The 20,567-nt window shown below is 35.4% G+C and overlaps 2 protein-coding genes across 8 annotated transcripts in view; both read right to left on the bottom strand.

Annotated features, from left to right (window-relative positions):
- LOC132283582 (SNARE-interacting protein KEULE-like) overlaps positions 1-14,319 on the bottom strand; it is a 30,952-nt gene extending 16,633 nt beyond the window's left edge. Inside the window, exons 1-7 of one of the 7 annotated variants that reach the window (XM_059785559.1) lie at positions 13,894-14,319; positions 9,626-9,684; positions 5,706-5,787; positions 2,725-2,803; positions 2,177-2,227; positions 1,979-2,075; positions 1,810-1,842 (exon numbers count right to left, since the gene is read on the bottom strand). In XM_059785559.1, coding sequence (XP_059641542.1) covers positions 1,810-1,842; positions 1,979-2,075; positions 2,177-2,227; positions 2,725-2,803; positions 5,706-5,787; positions 9,626-9,684; positions 13,894-13,966 — 474 coding nt within the window. In that variant the 5' untranslated portion in view covers positions 13,967-14,319. Of the gene's footprint in view, positions 1-1,809; positions 1,843-1,978; positions 2,076-2,176; positions 2,228-2,724; positions 2,804-5,691; positions 5,810-6,284; positions 6,628-9,625; positions 9,685-13,893 lie in introns of those variants that run through there. The other 6 variants (XM_059785558.1, XM_059785561.1, XM_059785562.1 and 3 more) reach the window with 6 other exon arrangements.
- A 1,227-nt stretch (positions 14,320-15,546) lies between these two features.
- LOC132281529 (uncharacterized) lies at positions 15,547-16,457 on the bottom strand. The gene is made up of 3 exons (XM_059783229.1): positions 16,229-16,457; positions 16,036-16,145; positions 15,547-15,948 (listed from the first exon to the last, which is right to left on the bottom strand). Exons 1-3 carry the CDS (start codon positions 16,455-16,457, stop codon positions 15,547-15,549), a joined length of 741 nt encoding a protein of 246 aa, XP_059639212.1.
- Positions 16,458-20,567: the final 4,110 nt, after the last annotated feature.

Below are 20,567 nucleotides of genomic sequence, written 5' to 3'. Positions count from 1 at the left end.
AGTGAAGATTTGGGGGTGATTAGAAGCCATTAAGGTGCAGCCCATTCCTAGAAGGGAAGAGATTTCTACCATTAGACGATCTACCGTTTGTCCAAAGGTTGTACAATTTTCTTCTTCTCTAATTTATGATTCGCAAAAACAAGTGGGATTGAAATTTGCTTCAGCTGAATAGACCCGTTTTCCAACATACTACACTCCTGCGAAGATGCCTCTGCATTTAGCGGTGGAAATTAATGAAATGTGATGCAGGGTGGCTAGTACATAATACAGGGTTGATGGTAGGGCCCAATATGATACTCACTTGGAGGTCTATAACAAAAACAAAATCCTCCAACAACTATCAGAATTTTCACTAGTGATGTGGATTCCATGAGCTTCAAAGTTGATGTATGCTGTAGTCACATATTTGGCGTTATTTGTAACCTAATTTGAACAAAATTATAGTTAAAAAGTGTAAAAAAAATATAAAAAATGATTTTCTTTGTTGAAAAGCAAGCTTTTAAACACAAAAGGGCAGGGAAACAACAAAACAATAAAATGCAGCACCAGTCGAGGAAATAGCTCAAACAAACAAAGTTTTTCCAACTTGTGGTCTACATGAAACTTGTTTCCCCATTCTGCCTTTGTCTAAGGCCATAACTTCTACAGAACAACGCACTAGTGTCTTTCTTTGCAATGTCAGCCCATGTTAAATATGGTTTTACCATTCCCCTACCATTTCCTTTAATGTGGACTATATCAGTCTTTGTCACTGCTGCAGCTATTAATTTTTTATGCAAAAGGGTAAACCATCATAGTCAATTTTATTCATTCTATCTCCAATTGGGGCTAATTCTGCAACTCATCAATTTGTTGTCTTTAGATTTTGTCATATCTTGTATTACGATACATCCATCTAATGTTTCATATTTTGACCCTCATTTTATAAACATGTCAGATCCTAATTTCTTTTTCTTTTTTTTTTTTTTTGATAAGTAAAATGTATTAGAAGGCGTTCAAAAGGGGAACGCGTCCCAAGCTATACAAAAAACTGAAACTATGATCTCAAGGAGCCCAAAAAGTCCACAATATCCTCAATGGAGGAAAAATCTCTCCCCCAACCCCGACAAAAAAGAGTACAAATAATAGAAAATTTCAACACCCCAATGGAGGACTCCGTCCCATCAAACGATCTTCTATTCCGCTCTTTCCAAATGCTCCACCAAACACAAAAGGGGGTTACCCTCCAGAAGACTCTCACCTGAGCCCCCACCCATTGGCCCCTCCAAATATCCAGCAATTCCCGAGATGTCCGAGGCATAACCCAATGAATACCAATGTCGGATCCTAATTTCTCTCAAATTTTATATAACTTTCCTTTTTGCTTTATGGATATAGGTCGAGACATAGTCCAGAAGCACTAGTCTATTTCACCTATCCTACCTCAGTTCTATGAGCAATAACCCTTTCCAATTTCACACAAATATTTGCAACATATGAACATGAATTTGACTACAGTCTGCATTATAATTCTACGAATTCTGCTTGAATAATGGAAATAAATTTAGAACATGGGAATTGCTAAATATCGTTGATCTATTGAAAATGTCCCAGTTCTCAGTCTGTGTTCAAGAGTTCATCAACGCACTTTTAGTCCATTAGTTACTGCCTGGAGATATTTGCCATACTAATAATCACATAATTTCTCTATTCATAGAATTAGCAACTTGTAAAATATTTAGAAAACTATAAGTTATGAAGATTTCAACTGAAAAGAAATTATGATTTTATGAATAATTTAAACAAATCTTGAATGAAGGTGTAACATACCTGGCTATCTATCGCAAAGTACTCCAAGTTCATCTGCATGTTTCCCACCCAAAATGAGAATAACAACAAAATCCCCTTATATTAAACAGCAAGTAGCTAGCGCATCAAATTGTTTCAACAAGATTACTCAAATAAAAAACAAATTAAAAAATAACAAAGGAATTATAACCTCGCTCAAGGCACGTATGCGAGATATCACAGTTGTATCCCTCTTGATATGACTAACCAATTCTCGTGGAATGGGAGAACTAAAAAAAACAAATGCCCTAAAACAGAACAACCAAAAATTAAGAAAACTAAAATCTAAAATCTAAAAGATGATATTGCACAAACAACAACAAATAGGGAAAATAATAAAGGTCCTTACTTTTTGTACAGAGGTGTCCTTCCTGACATATCAGACAAGAACATGGTAACACTGCAGGGGGGATAAAAAAAAAATAAAAAAGAAAGAAGAAGCATGTGAGACAGTAAGAGATCCATGCACCTATACTAAAAAGATAACAAAACACATTTTCTCTAACAATACAACTAACAAACTCAATATCCTACTAGAATTCAGCCAAAGATAATAAATGCAAGAAGCACATAATAGAATCTATGAATGGAAAAACAAATTTAGTAACAAATGAATCTTGTAAGTTGTTAACATGGTGCATAAAAGGAAAAATGAAAATCAGATTCATAACTTCAATAAAAATTCAGTCTCAAGAATCAAAGGGATTAAATGTAAGCAATATTTATTCATGCAATTTCAGATATACATCTCAAGTGAACTTTTCTTTCTAATAACCATATACTGGTGACCTTACAAGAATCAACACCAAGACTAATAAGATTAATGTTAACCAACCAAACCCAACAGGACAGAATATATTGATTACATACTAAAAGCTACAAAAGGAAATTTATTACTTTTCTTTTGTTGGCTGTATAAAGTATATTGCATCCATGGTGGGCAATGGCTGCCTTCGCCTGTATATGTCTTCCACCACTGCAAAAAAAAAAAAAATTGATAACTTAAGAACAATGCCAATATTTGAATAATAGGCAATGCAAATATACCAGTTCTATCACAAGCCAATGTGTCAATAGTTGTGGAACTAACATTTCCCGTGAGCTACATTGTGAATAAAGACATCATTAGGAGGGGAAGGAAGCTTTTACCCAAAACTATATGATTCTCAAAATTCACAAACTTGAGATGAAAATGTCTCAAGTTGCATGATTGACATGGGTTCCCTCTTAATGAACCCTAATGAACAAAACTACGTAAACTTAAAATAGTTTATGTTGTTTGTGTCATGAAACTACATGCTTTTAGTAATTAATGCAGATCAACATGCATTCAGACAATAATTCGAAGCTGCAGCATCCATTACTGATTCAAGCAGTGTTATTAAAAAAACCAAGGAGCTAGAGGTCCTTTGGAGCCTAGGTGCGAGGCACACGGCGAGGCGCGCGCCTGAGTGAAGTGAGGTGCACAATTGAAATTTTAAACAACCATAACATTCATATCTCATAAGTCATATCAATATTCTAAAAATTAATATCAAATATAAAAAAGTAAATCCATCAACTATACAAGCATCCAACAACCATAAAACAGAGCATACATTTGTTTTCTTGAAAGGCAAAGCAAAATGTGTTTTTTTGAATGGCAAAACAAAGCACAAAAAGAAATAAATATGTTAAAAAAAAAAAAAAAAAAATTGTTAACAAGAAAAGAAAAAAAAATTGTTAACAAGAAAAGAAAAAACAGAGCCAAAAAAAATAAATAAAAGACACAAAGAGAAGAGAACTAGAAGAAGAGAGAGATGTAAACAAAGATAAGAAGAGAGCGGAGATCTAGAGAGAAAAAAAAAAGAAGAAGAAGAAGAAGAAGAAGAAGAAGAAGAAAGAATTGAAATGGCTTCGTCGTTCATCTCTGCAACTAGGGCTTCGTCTTCGTCTCACAATCTCATTCTATTGTTGTTCGGTTAACACTTTGACTCTTGGGCTTTCTTATTTTTTTATTCTTTTGTACAAAAGTTCCTTCTATCATATGTTTAGGATTTCTTTTTTATTTATTAAGTTGCCAAAAGTACACTTTCTAGCTTAAGAAATAGAACAACGTATTTTTTTAAACAAATATGAGTGAGGCGCGCCTCACAAACAGGACAAGGTGCAACCGAGGTGCGCGCCTAGTATACATCAATGAGCCTGGGATGACAACAGGCGCTAAACCTGAGCCTCGAGCCTAGGCATGAGCCTGGGCACGCCTTTAACAACACTGGATTCAAGGGGAACGAAGGTGCTGCTTGATAACCCAATTCAGCACTTAATTCAGCATAGATTAAGTGCTTATTCAATCAAGTACTTTTGGTAACAAATTATAAATGTCACTAAAAAAATTAAGTACCACTTAAAATGAGGTAAAATTTGAAGTGACAGTGACTTCACTTATCACTGAATATCACTTATCACTAAACGTTGAACACTTAAAATCCAAAAAATATATATTAAAGAAGTTCTCAATTTACAATTAAATTAAAACTTCAGCGATTAAAAATTCAGCTTTTAAATTTTTCAGTACTTAATTTTCAGTTTAATCAAACACCACCTAAGATAACTTCGCCATGGTGTATCATACTGCTACCAAGCCATACACAAAAATACACTACCTATTAGACTCAGAAATTAGAAAGAAAATAAAAGATTCAAAAATAATGAGAACAAGGATCCGCAAAATAAGGAGATACAGAATCTAACACATATAACATTGTCAAATAATTCAAAACATCGACATTTAATTCCCATTATTCCCAATGCTGTATACCGTGATCATTATGTGACCCAATACCATGATTTGAGACCATCTGAGACAATTATTTAACTCATTATTTCAAACATACCAGTCCCCGTGATTTTTAATTTTTTTTTTCTCTCTCTTTCTTGAAAGTCCCTTAGAAGGCAATTAAGCAATCACCTTGCCTGTCTTACCACCTCCTACCTTCTTTCAGCCAGTAAAGGGAAGTCGTAGCTATGCAAACACAATAAAAATGCCAGGGTGATACTAAGCAAAAAATCATCAGGCACTAGGCACCCAAGTGGTAATATGATGTTTGACAATCAAAATCTTAACGGATTGACATATATCACTCTATTTATCAAGGTATTTCAAATGGGATTTTTAATCAACTTGCAATTAATGACAATCCCATTTCATGTGAGCATCAGATATTAATTTGCAGATCAATTTTTGTTTTTCTAATTCCTTCCCTCTACACTACATTGCATTTCATGTTTTCTTTATAATTGGGTACAATGGCTGGGAATAACCAGAATTCTTTTCACCCAACTTAGAGTGAAATCTTTGTTTAATTTTTCCTTACTTTCATCAACAATTCAATTATCTGAAGTTTTATGAAGCCAATAAAGATGGTCCTTCGTCTCCAAGGCCAAGGCTCCACCAAGATGCCTCGACACTGCATAAAATCTGTGACTGTCTATTTTGGTCAGGAGATTCAGGACCAACCAAGGCCCATCATAATGGAGACACCCAGATGTTCGAGGAGTTAAGACTCAACTGTCTCAGAAAATCACTTCTCAAATCGACCCAAAGAGGACTTTGAAATCTACAAGATTTGAAGTACAGAAAACCAAAAGTTGCTTGCTCCTAAAACATTGAAAGCAACTACTAATCTACTACAGCTTTTTTTCAATCAAAATACTAACTAAAAAAATTACTACAAGCTAAGAAATATTGGAAATGATACATAGCATGGATACAATAAATTGCAAATTTGTGTCTTTAAATGATAACATGAATAAATTGAGCACAAACTCCAAGGCACTATGCAATGGAAAAGAAATGAGAAATCCAATTTTTCTGAGACTAGCCTTTTAGGTCTTACATGAAACTCCTTCCTCTGTGATATCTGCCATCTTGCACGAGCAAGACATTATTTTAACAGTAACTTTGTCCATGATAAGTACCTACAAGTAAAAGTGCCAGAAACTGACAAGGTTTGAAAAATGAAAACTTCAAGAAATAAAGAACATCATCATTTAAAAGAAACTAAATAGAAATAATGAGCAAAAATTAATTAGAAGAGAAACAAATAGATGAAAAGGAGAAGTTAAAAGGTCGCTGCATCAACTAAAAGTAGCTGATTTCTATAGTGAATATAGTATATCATGGGAATAAATAAATAATAAAATAATAGTAACTACTACCACTACTTAGCAAGCTACCCAACAGATAACTGCTTGTATGTTAAGAAAGCCTATAAAAGGAAGTTGGACTCCAAGGTAAGGAAACAAAACTACAAAATAAGCTTTATTCTGCAATCCTTACAAAGGAGCACATGTCATATGGTATTGTCTGCATAACAAGAGATAGGAAACCACAATTAAATAGATCATGTATGGACAAGAAAAACAATAAATGTACATTTTTAAGTGTATCATGAAGAATTTAAAGTGAAACGCACCAGTGTAAATAGCAAAACCCTGTTCTTTATTTTGTCTCTCCCATTTCCTTTTCCATTGCTCTACTCTAAAAGCTTTAAAGTTCAAACTCCATATGCATGTACATAAATGCACACAAATGCAAAAATGAAAGAAGATCAAATTGGAGCACTTCCTTAAGTGCAAAAGCATATTGTAGGCTTGTAGCAAAGAATTAAAAGTTAAAACCAATAAGCTCATCACAATTTCAGCCCACATATCAAAATTTTCAGAACGACAAGACAAAGTAACAAACAGAAATTGAATAAACCAATATAGACATATGAACCAAGTCCACATATTGTTCAGAGTGCTGACAGCTAAGCTTTTAATTAATTTACCCCACCCCCACCCGTGCCCAAAAAGATTGAGTTCATTCTCTGTTAGTATCAAACTTGATCTGTTCATATGTGAGTAACAGAACTAAGATTCCATGAAGCAATCTCCATATATATAATAAATAAATAAAGGAGAAATAAAATGATGCTCAACACAAAACAACAGTTTGTCCCAGCAATTTGGGTCTTGGGCTAGGCAATATGAATTCAGATTCCCCTTTCCTCTACTTAGGGCAACATCCTCGTTTAAATCATACACCACCATAATTTTTTCACAATCTCAGCATACACCCTTAGGCACATCCACTTTTCCTGCTGAGAAAATGATAAACGTACAATTAATTCTTAGAGACAAAACCAAAACTTCCCAAATAATTGTTGCAGCCATTGGGTTTACTTCTCATGAATATGATGATGAAGAAAGTATATTATCAATTCTAGGAAGGGCACTAATTCAGTTTGGGGAGGAAAATAAAACCATGACCAACTGCAGTAACAAAACAAGGCTAGAAGCACGATAGTCCACAGCGGCAGTTTTACAAGAGTCGGCTAATTGGAGAGAAAGCCTCATAATTTTGGCAGGAAAAAACTAAGACTAGCTCAAGGTGCATCCTGAAAGGCATGGTGAAGAAAACTAAATGTGAAATAGAGTCAATTCCATCAAGTGGCTATGTCTTCACGGAAAGCATGACGAAGAGTTTATGATTCTACATATCTGTCATACAGCTCATAAACTCTGACAAGTGCTAGAAGTTATAAACTGAAAATATTTGCAACAAATTAGCGAAGGAAAAAACGCAGTTCCTTACAGAAGCTACTCCTGATTTGAATCATTTTCTGGAATTTTATGATGCAAAAGATGAGCCAAAAACTACATTTTTTCAACAATTCATCTGACTAAATGGTGCAGCTTTCATCTTTTGTATGTCCCTTCAATAAAATTGGCCTTCGATAAAATTGGCTCTGCCCAGCAACACGTTTTCTAGATAGAACCTTTTTTTTTTTTTTTTTTTTTTTTTGATATATAAGAAAGATTTCATAAAAACGCTCAAAAGGGGAGCGCTCCCAAAGAAGACAACCGCCGTCCATGACAACACTATAACTTTAAACTATCAACAAAATCCAAAAGAAAATCCATTGAATTACAATCCCGCCCATTTACCCAAAAGAATAAAGAAGTATACCATACTTAAGAACCCAAATAGGAGACTCATCTCCCTCAAAGTATCTCCTATTTCTCTCACGCCACAAACCACACCATATATAAAGGGGAGTAGCCCTCCAAGCATCTCTGACTCGGCTCTCCACTGTACACCCTCTCCAAGTCTCTAGCAAGTCAACCGTAGACCCATGGAAGAGGCTAGAAGACCAAACGCAACCAAAAACAAAGACCAACATTCCTTGCCACCGAGCAATGAATGACCAACTGTAGTTTTCTAGATAGAACTTCAAGTTTAATATCTTCCTCCTGCAGATACTCTCATGAAATTGCTCTTTATTCACAACGTCTCTGAATAAAATATGACAAGCTATAAACAACATCAATCATTCATTTAATCTTAGAAGATCTCTACTTCCAAATGCCTAACTCATCATTCTTGCCCATAAAAGCTTCCAGCAGTCTGTAAAAATGCCCGACATAATTTTGCTTCCATTTATCTTTACAATAGGTTTGAATATAAATGAATTTGATTTACAAAACCCTATTTATTAGCTCCAAAATTGAGTCACACCATTGAAAATAGTCTCCATTGAAATGTAGAGTAGGGACGAGAAGGATGCTAAACAAGATATAGGGATACAGTAAAAGGGAGGAAAGAGAAATAAAATAAATGCAAAATGAAAAAGAATAGAACTCGTGATCATGACCATCTTGATTGAGTACCTCAGGTATATGACAAAGACCATTTCTATTGATAATTTATTGCTTATATTTGTCATGTGCATGCAAAGTGAAGATACTTTCATGCCACTGTGAACAAGACAATAACGAATAAAATAGACTAATAAGTATAGATTTCAATCTTCACTTTTTCAATTTATTAAGAAAATCTTTATTGATAAAAAAAATTGCAGCCAGAAACAGTGCAGAGCCTGACAAAGGCCACCTAACTTCGCTACCACAGACAAAGCCAAACAATGGAATTATTGGGCAAGGGAAGCACAACCATCACAAAATCTATTTTAAGAAAAATAAAAAATAAAAAAAGAAACAAAAATTCTCTTTTCTCAAGTATAAGTTGAAAGATACCCCTTACATTGTAGAAGGCTGGTGCCCCTATTATCTTTAAATTTCTAAAATAAACTCAAAATAGGTGGCTTTTTAAATCTAAAGTTCCACAGATTTCCCACTGGGAAAATGTTAAACACTAGCTGCAAAAGTGTACAGGAAGCCAATTATGCGACAACATAATTTCTAGTATGATCTAAAAAGGGGGGGAAAAAAAAATCAATTATCATTCATAGGCATCACATTTTCATTGGGTTTTCTTATATCTGCCGTAGCCAAGTTGCTACCTATCTTTTAATAAATAGGTGTAGGGATTTTTCCTTTTTTCATTTTAAGAAAGGATGAGGAAGAAACACTACATATTCTCATATCTAATTTCCCAAAAGTCAAAGAGCTAACATGGAATTCTCTATAAAATCCATTACCAATTTATGGAATGCCTTAATGCCTAAGCGATGTGTTCAGTAACTTGGCTTATGACAAGGATCGTGGAAATAGGTGCTTACACATGTATGAGCACAACAACAGTGAAAAAACATAAAAGTAGACTAAATAGTATTGATAAGGATCTCATTTGTAGATATTACAAATACATTGAACATTTTTTTTTTTTTTTGATAAGTTTGAACATTTCAGCTTTTTAAGAATAGTAAACATGGCAGTATCAGTTATCACCAAAAGTGACCAAGATGATTAGCAAAGCAAGAGCAGTATTCAACAAATTGTAAATGACATCACCAGTACAAGTTGGTACTACCTTCCAAGTTGATTTTGACTCCCCTGTTTTGGCTGATCGAAGCATTTCATACAGTAATCCTGTAGATACAATTGCAAAATAAATTATTAAAATAAAGAATCAACACAAACAGGCCTAATTCTCGTGACATGAAATATATGAAACAAAGATAACATGAACCATAAGTTTGTGAAAATAAAATTCCAAGCTCTGGTTGATGATAATAATGATGAGATTTGATGGACCACAAAATTCTCATCAGTATAGGAGTACTAAGTAAATAATAATTTTAGAATAAACCTTAACAACCAATAATAAACAATGGCTCTGATGGGTGGTTTGGCTAGAATAGGAAATATTGAGGTCTCTATTTCAATAAATGATGCTTAGAAGAGCAGTGGCATTAATCTCAAAGAAGCTTAGCAAACTCTATCTGGTCGGGTATCTTTTTCATTGATGCTACCTATAGGAAATTATCAGGCCACTATTGCGATTCAATTTTTCAATTATTAGTTACAAATTAATAGCTTCCGCTCCGAACGAAAGAGAAATATTCATTAACATGACCCTTATATTTTATAAATCTCACTGCACACAAATTTTTTGGTGTCATAAAATTTTCAGATATGCAAGCAACCACACCTTTGGAGGGACAAAAAAGAGTAAGGAAAATTAGACGACAGCGAATAACAATTCAACTGAGTAAAACCTTAACTCAACAGTCTAGGATTGGCTACGTGAATCATGTCTCGCCATTCAGCCCAATCAAGAGATACAGTACTATTATGTATTATGTCTCAAATTCTAGTCTCATTAGGTTTCTAGTTTAGAATTGTATTTCACTAGGTAATTTCTTGTTAAACAAGTCTTGGACAACACAAAATTGTAATTCTTATCCAACAAGGAATTAGGTTTGGAACTCTATAAATAGATGTGGAGTTGAATGGAGAAGGTTGAGAATAAAAGAGAATGGATGAGTGAGGGAGAAGAGAAGGGAGTGAGTGAGAGTAGAGAGATGCAATAAATGGGTCGGCATTCTCTACAATTTTTATATACTCTTCTTGATTCATTATAGTGGAATTTCTTCTCACAATGGACGTAGGTCGAGTTCGGTTGAACCACGTTAATTATTGTGTTATTATGTGTGCTTGTTTGTGTCTTGCTTCAGCTGTGCCGAATGAAGGGGGTTTAATTCCCAACAAGTGGTATCAGAGCATGGTTCATCTAGGGGAGTTCGAGAGTTGGTTGATGGAGATCCAGAAAACGCAATAAAAAAGGAAGATTGAGTTGGTCATCGAGGAGAATTTGAGCTAAGGTGGAGATTGTTATGTATTATGTCACAAATTCTAGTCTAATTAGGTTTCTACTTTAGAGTCGTATTTTATTAGGTAATTTCTTGTTAGACAAGTCTTGGGCTCCAAGGAATTGCAATTCTTGTCTAATAAGGAATTGGGTTTGGAACTCTATAAATAGATGTGGAGTTGAATGGAGAAGGTAGAGAAGAAAAGAGAATGGAGGAGTGAGTGAGAAGACAAGAGAGTGGGTGAAAGTAGAGAGATGCAATAATTCATTATAATTGGGTGGGTATTCTCTACAGTTGTATATTCTATTCTTGATTCATTCTACTGAAATTTCATCCCTGTGTGGAAGTGGGGCGGGTGGGGCCGAACCACATTAAATATTGTGTTATTATGTATGTTAGTTTGTGTCTTGCTCCCGCTGTGCCGAATGATGGGGCTTTAATTCCCAACAAAAACTGGTTGAAACCATAACCACCATTCAGCTCAATCAAACCAGGTGAATATTATGGCTCGAACTCAAAGTTGTGTTGAAACTTGAAACAATAACTGAAACTAGATTAATTAGCAACACCTTAGAAGGTATCTGAAATTATGAACAATAGATAATAAAATAAAACAACTAAATCATAGAAAAATAAAATAACAAAGCAAACTTTCCCAGTGTCGCAACCTATATCTGTTCGCTGACTCTGAAATTTGAATCAACCAAATGTGCCACAAAATTATGTACCTTGGACATTATTAAAATTAGCATGTTGTTAAAGGTACTAATGTGATATTCGCTCCTTGTGCATCTTTAAAGAAAAATATATGGTTCGGGGATGAAATCTATTTATTTAAGTTGCCCTAATTCTGTTCTCCTTTCTTTTTCTCTCTACTCCAATCACCTTTTTTTCTAAGGTGGGGTCAAAATCCCAGCGGACTTCTTCAACAGAGAGCTGATTATTGGAAATCATGTTGGTAACAAGTGTGGGAATTTCACTGACAGACTATCACTTTATAATATAATGTTGAAATCAACGTAAGGAAAAATTAGTAGTTGGGAAAATAACTCCAGAATCTTCCCTCTCTCGCGTGCGCGCACGGTTACAATTTTTATATTTCCAACTTCTCAAATTTTATTTTTATTTTTTTATAAGTAAAGTATCAATAGAAGGCGTTCAAACAGGGAATGCAACCCGCAAAAACTCCACAAAGGCCACATAGGGCCCAACAAAAAAGAGACCTAATAATAGAGAATTTCAGCGCCCCAATAAAAAAGAGAACTAATAATAGAGAATTTTAGTGCTCCAGTTTCTCATATTGCAATTAAATAATTCTTTATTGTTTTTCAAACTTATGAAAATGAAGCATCATGAAAATGATTTATCATCCATTAGAGAAACGGTTTAAACCACTTCTCTTATGTGCATCATTTCTAATGGAAATCACAGAGGGAATAGATATTCAAGTTTTGTGGTGCTCTCCTAGATGTTTTTTCAAGTGAAATACAGCTACATGCAAAGGAGAAAAAAATTTAGTGTTCCAAATAGTTCATTACTGTTCCCTATAGCTCCTTAAGTCCATTATACATCTTGTCTCCAATTTACTAATGGTGCACTAATTTTGTGATGTGCAAAGCAAGCAAGCAAGCATTAATGGATCTAAACTCCAATAATCACTTCAGAAAGAGTGTTGCCATCAGATGATTCCATTCTTGCTACAAGCTGGGTTTCAGGGTGGAGAATCTTCCGGTTGGATAATCTTCCTGTTAAGTAGTGGTCTCCCAAGAAGGCTGATTTTGTGTGTGATACATATACATGCAATTAGGATCTTGTATATATACATGCAATTAGGATCTTGTGGTTGAGAAGGCGAAAAAATGGAGAAACGTTTCAATGCTTGAAAAGACATATTTCATTCTACATGAGGGAGGGATTTACTTGTTGAAAGAGCAAGTTATTCAGCCTAATTGCATCTTCTTTCTTTATTACTCATTCTTGCCTCTTTGGCACCATGGTTGGAGGCTCTCTCCAGTAGGCTATTTAGTAGGATTGATGATATTCTTAGGGACCCAAAAAAAAACCTGTGGAAAACACTACCCATTTGATTGTAGTCTCTAGTTAGACCAAAAGGAAGTCATACCTTCCCAACCAAATTTCTGTAACTAACACAGCTTACTACAACAGTCATCTTAACAGTGGACTTTAGTGAATGTTTGCTGCATGTGTTTTCTGTCTTGAGCTGGAATAATTGTAGAATCACCTCTTCGTTCATTACTTATCTCATAGGGGCCTAATCTATCACATATTGTTGAGTTTGTGTCATGTCTGAATTCTCATTCCTACATTATGTCCACAATTCTTAAGCAAGCTCACTGAGAATTAAAATGATTCACTTCGCAACTTTTGAGAGCATCTAGTAGGAGAACATGCAATAATCTTTATTGGGGAGACTTTGGATGTCTTTAGGTCTAAAATAGTAATCTAATTTGTCAGTTCAGTGATCCCTTACAAAAATAAACCCTAGTTGAAATCAAAAGCATTAAGAAATTGATGGCTACTTTGCATCCAAATTCACATTTGTGGTTCCTTTCCTTCATTCGCTTGTAGCATACAAGACACAAACACAATAATATTGAAATTCTCTATTCCTCTCTCTCTCTTCCGAAATATGTTACCTTCATTTCCATCTATACATTATTCAACAGACTACAGAATTCCGTACAAAAAGGATACACATGTATAAATATACATTTATGCATCTGTGTTCTCTCTATGTATGAGCTTCTCAGAACCAGTATAGCGCATACTAGCAGATAATCATGATTATCCAAAACACATGTATAAAGCATAGAATAAGTAGCTTGTTGGATTCAGAACATTGGTTGGAAGATAGATCGTAAACAGAGTGATTAAGTATCACTTAATTTGATTCAACCAGAACTGAAACAAACAAAAACAAACATACAAACAAATACATATAGAGAGAGAGAGAGTTGAGACTAACGTTCGCGAGTAACTTGTCTGAAGTTCTTGTACTCGCTGCCTTGCGAGGACGTATCGGAATCAGACATCGACATGACGAATTAAAGCTCTGGTACAATCTTCTATGCCACCAATTGATCGATTTGAATCGAAAATCAGGAACGGATCACTGATCGAAGTCCAGATGGTTAGAGAGAGAAAGAGGAGAGAGAAAGAGGAGAGGGGTGGGTTTGGAGGAGTCCTAAAAAGTAATTAAAAGGGGGTGACGTATTGACTACGTTGAAAATGATCAAACGGATTGGCCGGTCCGACCGGATCGGGCGGGTCTGGAGCGCTTACAAGAGCAGTGCGGCCGCCGTGGGTGCATGTGAAGTTACTTTTATGCCCTCTACCTTATCGTCTTGGTGGTAGTGGTGTATCATTTATAAACGAAAGGGTAAAGAGAAAAGTCCACCAACGTGCATTTTCATTCCTTTTGTTGCTATGCTATGCAAGGAAAAGTGCACGCGTTTAAGTGAGCGTTTTTGACGTGGCCAAAACAACGCTCTCATTTCACCGAGTGGGAGGTGTAGCCGACTGACTAGTCACAGCCTCCACCATGCACAGCACAGGAGACGGTATCAGGTGACTACACGTGCGTGTTATGCACGTACGATTCAAATAAACGGATGCACCAAATTTATTCCTAGCACAGATGTAGCAATTAAACATTATTTCTGTAATTTTTACCTCTAGTTCAAGAGATATTGAATTTGAAAACAAATGAAGCTTGAGCTTTTTTATTTATTTTCAAATTAAAACTGATGCATACTAAAAATTTTAAGTAAACCACAGCACAATTGATTGAAATAGTGACTGGGCAATTTGTGTTATTGAAGTGGCCAACAATTTGGTTTTTGGATAATGAGCTAAGTCCTAGTTGGTGGTGGTGCAGTGGATGCCGTCCAAAAGTGGGGTTATTTGTTGACGACTTAGAGCATTCGCAGCCCACCAACGAAACTCAATTTTCGAGAGAGAGAGGCTTTGGGTCCTGCAGCGACTTCTTCAAACTAGTAGGGCCCATTTAGGCTCGCGGTATTCAGCGAGCCGTCTCGCGATCGCAGTAATTTTTTTTTTTTTTTTTTATGGTTTCAAAACGGTGCTGTTTGGCTGCCTCTCTTTTGTCTTTTTGTGCAGGTGCTGTAACAGTGCGCCAAACAATGCCGCAGATTTTTTTTATAAAAAAAAAAAAACCTAAAAATAGGTTATTTATAGCTCTTTTTTTTTGGAAATAAAATAAAATAAAATTCATTAAATAAAAAATATATTGTTTAGGCATTGTTTGTCCAAAAAAAAAAAAATTAGACCAAAATATATTAAAAAAACATTTTTTTTTGTTTTTTTCCTTTAAAACTAAGTTTTTTATTTTTTTGCTTTAAATTTTAAATGTGTAGGCCAAATAGTGCATTTAGGTGTTAAGGCACTGTTTGGCTTACACAAACAGTGCCTTAACGGCTATAATTTTTTTTTAACTTTTTGAAAAAAAAATAATTATAATTACAAATTCATCTACTTATTCCCATATTATTTTGTAATACTTATTTTCTTATTCCAATCTTAAAAAACCATTACATAATAAAAATACTAGTACACGAAATGTCATAACATCTTAATATAAAATAAAATGTAACATAAATTAAGCATCTTCATCAGCATAGCGGTTCCACAAATTTTTCATCAAATTATTCATCAACCGCGTATTTGTCTCTCTGTTACGAATCTGAAGTTGGCGAGAGGATATGTATGCCGCTAAAACCGATGGGCATCGACTTAAAGTGGGAATAGGGATTGCATCCTCCGGTGACGGAGTCCATCTTCCAACATTTGCGTGACGCTCATATTCAATGATCATATTGTGAAGGATGATGCACGTTTTCATTATGAAGCGCAAGTCATCTTTCTCCCAGTAATGCACTGGTCCTTGCGTTATTGCCCACTTGATCTGCAATACCCCAAAAGCCCGTTCCACATTTTTCCTTGCTGCCACTTGTCGCTGAACAAATAATTTTTCTTTTGTAGTGGTTGGGTGCGGGATGGTCTGCATCAAAGTTGCCCACTTAAGGTATATACCATCAGACAGGTAATGCCCCATTCTATAATGATGTCAATTCACTACACAATTAACCAGAGGTAATTGGCCATTGACGATACCGTTGAATACCGAGGAATAATTCAACATATTTATATCATTGTGTGAACCCAGCATTCCGAATAATGCATGCCAGATCCACAAATCTTGTGAGGCAACATGTTTCTAATATGAGAGTATTCTTGCCAGATTGTCTTCTATGTGTGTCTTGCCACTCCACTGTGCATACAGTTGATAGAACCAAGCATACCCAGAAATCCTCTCTGCTCCCCTTCTTCAAGTAGCCGTGCTATGTCGGTTTCGTTAGGTGGGCGCATATACTCCTCTGCATACACAGCAACAATAGCATTACAAAATGCCTTCAAGCAATTAATGGTAGTGTTTTTACCGATTTTAATATACTCATCATAGTGATCGGCTGCACAACCATATGTGAGTATACGAACAGCAGTTGTCATCTTCTGTATAGAAGACAACCCCAGATGATCAGTCGCATCCTTTTTTTGGACAAAATAGTCATAAGCTTTGACATCATTAAGGATATAAAGAAAAAGTTATTGTCGCATCCTGAATCGCCTGTGAAAGTACTCCGGTAGATATGTGCAATACTCGTTGAAGTAATCTTTCATTAGCTGACAGTGGTTTCCTTCTCGGTCATGATGAATGTACCGCTTCTTTTTACAGACTTAAAATACTTGCTCAACTATCTGTGGCCTCACTGAATTCATAATCTCATAGAATTCGTCTTGATCCTATTGAATCAACGCCCTAAAAGGATCATATTCTGAAGAGGATAACGAGTAAAATAAAGAATTATAATCTGCTAAAAGAAAAGCTTGTGATGACAAAGCCATTCGAATTTCGAAATTGAAAAAGATGGATGATGGTATTTTGCTACAATGGAGAGAGATGAATATAGTGATGATTTTCAGATGAGCAAATGAGTTTCATTATATAAGATGAAAAATATAACCGTTAAAAATATAGCCGTTATAAATATAGCCATTTAGGAAAAGTTAAAAAAAAATAATAATAATAATAATAATAATTATTATTATTATTAATTTTAATTTTTTATTATTATTTTTTTTTAGAGCGAAAATTCGGAGAGCCTGATGGAGTGCATGTTTCTGGAGAGTGAAAACTGCTGACGTGGCTCTTGGAATTGCTGATGTGGCTCTTGGAATAGTTGATGTGACGTTTTTAGAGAGTCAAAATCTGGAGAGGCTGGTGTAAATGGCCTAAGGCATAGGCAGTGAGTGGGGTTAACGACTGTAGGATATATTTGATACGAATGGACATAGTATGGTATAAACAGCTCACTCAACAGTTTAATTTTCTTTTACTGCAAATGGTCTATTGCAAATGGTATGATATTTTATTTAACCCATTGCAATAAGCGGACAAGGGAGTGATTACCAGAAATTTATTTTCCATTTGATTATTTATATTTAAAATTTTCATGGCCCGAGTGTTTGCACTCAAATTGGGATTTTAGTCTTTAGGCATAGAATGGGGATCCATAGTTTTACCACCATATTTGTGAAACCAAAATCAAAAACGACAAAACAAGTGTCATGTTAGCACGCAAGGCCCACTACAGAAGTTTCTTGCGTGAACTGTAGTTGTGTACTGATCAACACATGCTCCGAGTTAGATTAAACAAGTAACACAACAAGATATTCAAGCACTTGATAACAAAAGGAGATCCCAAGTAGTCACATCAGTAATGGCATGTCCATTTTCATTCAGTGCTTCAATTGGAGATGTCCAACGATCGGCGTTGCTTAGTTTGCACTATAAGGGCCTGTTTGGACTATTATTCTGATATTTTGGTTTTGGTTTTTGGGACAATATCATGTTTGGAGTGGGTTAATGTGGTATTAAATAGTATAAAAACATTATCAGATTTGGGCCAAAACCCATATAAAATAATTGGTGATATTGGGTGATATGATATACTGTAGCGGCCATATCAACCCAAACCAAAAACATATCACCCTTCGTTTTTACTGTAGTGGTGATATCAACTATAAAAATTCGCATATCAGAAACCTAGCCATTTTTCATCCTCATTTTCTTTCTCATCGCGCAGCTCCTTGGAGGTGATTTCATAGGCGATTCTGCTTCCTTTTCGTTACACCTTTGTTGCTAGACTACAAATCCATCAATCCTCCCATATTTGGTTTCAATCTCAACCCTCTCTCTTTAAATTATACATATATTAGAAAACCTAACCATTTCCAGCCTCATTTTCTCTCTCTTTGCGCAGGTCCTGAGAACCGATTTCGTGGGCGATTCTTCTTCATTTTCCTTACACCTTCGTTGTTAGACTACAGATCCATCAATCCTCCCGTATTTGGTTTCAATCTCAACCTTTTCTCTTTAAATTATACATATATTAGAAAACCTAGCCATTTTCAGCCTCATTTCCCCTCTCTTCGCGCAGGTCTTTGGAGGCAATTTCATGGGCGATTCTTCTTCCTTTTCCTTACAACTTCGTTGCTAGGCTACAGATCGATCAATCCTCCTGTACTTGGTTTTCATCTCAATCCTCTCCCTTTTATGTATTTGTGTGACTCGAATCTGAAACCTCAGAGTTCTTCGCAACCACGGAACGAAGCTTTTTCCCTGCAAATTTCTGTTGGTGATTCATTCTGTTTATTGATTTTGTCAACAGGATCTTTCAGGTGCTCTTTCCCTCTTTCTTTCTCTCTATATATATATATATATATATATATATGTGTGTGTGTGTGTGTGTGTGTGTGTGTGTAACTAATTATCCTTGAAATATTCCAACTGCAAATGATATGCAACTGCTACTGATTTAGAACCCTACTGATCTACAAATGATACTGCTACTTATATGCAAATATATATTTAATTTATACTAAAGGTTCCATTGGTTCGTCTAAGTCCTTTAAATTGAAATTGAACTGTTATCAATAATTTTAATTTTTAAATTCAAAATCGATAGGAACTGAATTATATGATTTGATTTGGTTAATTCAATTTACTTCTGATGATTTTTTGTAATTTTTTTCCAAAGTCAATAAATAAAATTTTAGGCAATTCCTATGAAAGGAGACTACAGGCATTTGTATCGGCCCTGATAAATCAATTTAAGATTCTAATGACTCCACATAGATTATGAATTTGTTCCTTTGCGCTGTGTGGATTTAAATTTTTAATTTCTATTTTTAATTCTTATATAATGTAGATGATCTGTGTATTTATTTGATTTTTGAAATCATTTCTTTTATTGGGTTCGCTGCAATCTCATTCTTCAATTGGTACTTGATAGCAGCATGATTCGTATATAATATAGTAGCATTGAATTGTGATTTAAAAATTAGAATTATATAAACAATTTACTACACTGTGAAATATATAACAATTTTTTGAACCTGTGATTAGTGACAATTTGACAATTTTTTAAGCCTGAGAACATAGGTGGACTCCCCTTTGTGAAAGAGCTCCTAGCCTTTCCCCAAGAATCCGTCTGAACCACTGGTGCTGGTACAGGTGCCGGCTGTACCTGAGGCTGATTCCGAAGTGCAGTTGTTACCCCAGCCTCTATAGCCTGAGCAACGAGGTCATTGAGGTGAGGAGGAATCTCTGGATCTCTGACCTGGTCCAGAGTCTGTTGAACATTCTCCTGTTCCTCCTGAAACTGATCCATGTCATCTTGAAACCCAAGCCTTTGCTGCTCTTCCTCCATTTGCTGACGCCGTAGGAGATATTGTTGCCTACGTGCCGTTCTCCTTTCCTTCCTAGTTCCTTGCATGTTCTGTCCATTTCTAGCGTTAACCATCTGTTAACACGAAAAGATAGACGTCAGTACCCTTTCTATACGAACCATAAGGAATACAATGAATCCTAATTTAAGCTCTATTCAAGAGAAAACACTACGTGGAAGACTTAATACGAAAACATCCTAGAGACACTTGAACCTGGAGTGCTCTGATATCAATTGAGATACCCCTAGGATCCGAGACACGGGTTGATCAGGCCCAGGCCCAAACCCGAGGGAATATCAAACAATTAATATTTTATAATGAACACGGAATACAAAATAAATTAAGAAATGAAATTAAAGCAGGAAGGAACTAAAAATAGAATCCGCAAAATATTATAATTATTAAAATCCATCAAACCCAAACTCCAAAACTCCATCAGTTTACAACTTGGGAATCCATCTCTAGTGGACCCCTATTAAACATCCAAACGGAAGATAGAACAACTGTAATAAACGTCCAGAAATAAAACTATAGAGAGAGCCCTACATCGTCGAAAGAGTAAATAGAGACCTCTGCTCAGCACGAACACGTCTAAGCCTGGAACTGTCGTGTACCTGAAAAATAGAAGTGGGTCAGGCCCACGCGCAAGTTCTATACTACTACAATCCAAACAGAGGCCCGATACGCATGTACATCCTAAACAATTCAACAATAGCTAATAGTCCGTAAATATATATATATAGTCACACTAAAGGACTCTCACTGGACTACAGGCCGGTCTCAACCTGAATAGAGGTAACATGCTAAAACGCACACGAAGTGGGCATA

Source organism: Cornus florida, unplaced genomic scaffold (genome assembly GCF_030987335.1).
Source record: "Cornus florida cultivar Cherokee Brave unplaced genomic scaffold, ASM3098733v1 CherokeeBrave_3.0.0_Hap2_Chr11, whole genome shotgun sequence".
Taxonomy (NCBI): Eukaryota; Viridiplantae; Streptophyta; class Magnoliopsida; order Cornales; family Cornaceae; genus Cornus; species Cornus florida.
Note: the sequence above shows the minus strand (reverse complement) of the source record. Positions and strands in the feature narration are given on the sequence as shown.

What these genes read in the sequence shown, in the direction of transcription:
- LOC132281529 (XM_059783229.1), bottom strand. Translation starts at nt 16,457, where the DNA reads ATGACAACTGCTGTTCGTATACTCACATATGGTTGTGCAGCCGATCAC. An exon ending in TATGCTTGGTTCTATCAACT is followed by an intron (nt 16,146 to 16,228) that starts GTATGCACAGTG and finishes TTGCCTCACAAG; the next exon opens with ATTTGTGGATCTGGCATGCA. An exon ending in TCAATGGCCAATTACCTCTG is followed by an intron (nt 15,949 to 16,035) that starts GTTAATTGTGTA and finishes ACTTTGATGCAG; the next exon opens with ACCATCCCGCACCCAACCAC.